This window comes from Atta colombica, unplaced genomic scaffold, assembly GCF_001594045.1.
Source record: "Atta colombica isolate Treedump-2 unplaced genomic scaffold, Acol1.0 scaffold51, whole genome shotgun sequence".
In the NCBI taxonomy this organism is placed as follows: domain Eukaryota; kingdom Metazoa; phylum Arthropoda; class Insecta; order Hymenoptera; family Formicidae; genus Atta; species Atta colombica.
The window spans coordinates 220466-222683 of record NW_017259541.1 but is presented as its reverse complement, the minus strand read 5'-3'; the positions used below and the strand labels follow the sequence as shown (position 1 = coordinate 222683).

General features: G+C 27.5%; 1 protein-coding gene across 1 annotated transcript in view; it reads right to left on the bottom strand.

Annotated features, from left to right (window-relative positions):
* The window catches only part of LOC108691753, a 22768-nt gene extending 20660 nt beyond the window's left edge, over positions 1–2108 (bottom strand). The window contains exon 1 of the mRNA XM_018199636.1: positions 1825–2108. Within this exon, the coding sequence (XP_018055125.1) occupies positions 1825–1919 (95 nt within the window). The 5' untranslated portion in view covers positions 1920–2108. The remainder of the gene's footprint in view (positions 1–1824) is intronic.
* Positions 2109–2218: the final 110 nt, after the last annotated feature.

Sequence of the window (2218 nt, the reverse complement as noted above, 5' to 3'; positions counted from 1 at the left end):
TATATATATAGAGAGAGAGAGAGAGAGAGAGAGAGGGAGAGAGAGAGAATGTCTCATAATTCATCCGACAACGCTTGTGGGCAGGTAGAGTGTGTGAAGTTAGCCTCCCTTTTTTTGAAAATTAAAATTTTGACAATTGTTCCAGATTATTCTTTGTTCTATATTGTTTCAAAGCAATATCTTATTCCAAATCGTTCTCCAATAAAATAAAAAAAACGATTTTTTTACTAGATCCCCTTTTTAGAAAAATCAAATAATTTTTTCTCTATAGATTGTTCTAGTTGTTTTAAATATGACGTATGACGAACGGAAATAGCAGAAAATAAAAAATTTCTTATCCGGCACCCCTTTTTTTAATAATCGAACAATTCATTATTGCTATAGATTGTTCTATAGCGTAAGTCAAATGGAATTAAAAAAAAATAAAAAAAACATTTTTCAACAAACGAACGCTCCGACCAAAAGTAAAGGTACACTCTCCTTATTTCAACGTAGAATTTTATATTTTCAGTTGTTCTAGTCCTATAAAAGATAATTCTGCAGTATGTTTCTAGAACCACTATCGATTTTTCCAAAAATTGAAAAAACTGATTTTATTTTTCTCGATTTTTATTCAACTTACGGAATTGTCCTTTTAGAACAACTAAAACAATTTATGGCGATAATGAATTGTTCGATTATTAAAAAAAGGGGTGCCGGATAAGAAATTTTTTATTTTCTTTATTTCCGTTCGTCATACGAAATTGTCCTTTTGGAACAATATTTGGAACAACTAGAACAATCTATAGCGAGAAGAAATTATTTGATTTTTCAAAAAAGAGGGACTAACAAAAAAATTTTTTTTTTTTCATTTTATTGGAGAACGATTTGGAATAAGATAATATCGCTTTGGAACAATATAGAACAAATTCAGAATAATCTGGAACAATTGTCAAAATTTTAATTTTCAAAAAAGGGAGGCTAACTTTACACATATCAGATAGAGCGACTACACTGAGTCGAAAAGTCCTCTACTATTTTGCAATTTTCGTAATATTTAACAAGATATTTTTTACTAAAAATTGCTGAATATTTTCAATAAATATTTTATTCAAATATTATGAACTTTACAGAAAAACAGTAAGAGAAAAATTATTATTTATTTTCTTCGTAAAGTTCTGAGAATTTTTTCAGAATTTTAAAATAATTTTTTAATACGTATTTTCTCATGTTGGTAAAATGCAGTATTAAAAAGATCATAAAAAATTCTTAAAAAATTTGTAGAGTTCTATGAAGAGAAAATAAATAATTTTTGTCTCCTGCTGTTTTTTTGCAAAATTGAGAAAAAATAATTGAAAATTGATATTCAAGCAATTTTTAATAATTAATATCTTGTTAACTATTGCGAAAGTTGCAAAATGGTAGAGGACTTTTTGTCTCAGTTTAGTCCGCTCTACCTGTTCATGCATTGTCAGATCACTTTGTCGGGACACTCTGTATGTATGTATATATATATCTTTAAACAAATCATAATGCAATATATGACTTTGTATATGTAAAACAATTTGTCTTTCTTTTAAAATATCGTAATTTAAAAAATGTAAAAACAAAACTAATGCATTTACGCATTAAAAAATAAAAACTGAGAACTAGCAAAATGATTTGTAATGTAAATAAAAATTGTAAACTTTCTATACGAATCAGAGTATTGCAATTTTTTGCTGTCATCTCTTTCTCTCTCTCGCTCTCTCTATTTATTTATTCTAAATTCATTAAAATTCATTCTATTTCACTTATATTTAGACAAATGTTTCAAACAATATCGAAACTAAATTAAATTTATACCTCTCATCTTCAGTTTCCTCGTTTTCAGAGCTGCTGTAATCATAGTAATTGTCAAAGACACTAATTCTTGGTTCGTTTTCTCGGTTTATTTGCATACTTGTGAATTTCGTGACAGCTTACGATCGCGACAACCAAATTAATATATGCCTATTGAACGGTATAATTTTTAGATGCGTCATCGATTGACAAAATATTATCATCGGTACCATGATAAGATTAGATAAGATATAATTGGAACCAATTCAAAAAGTGGAATATCGACATCTTTCCAGATACACTTGCCATTTAAATATACTGTAGTTATATTATGGCGTTCAACTAAATTGTTTAACAAGCTTCGATATGAATTTTCAGGAACGAGAATATTTAATGTATATTATAGATGAAGCAGAAT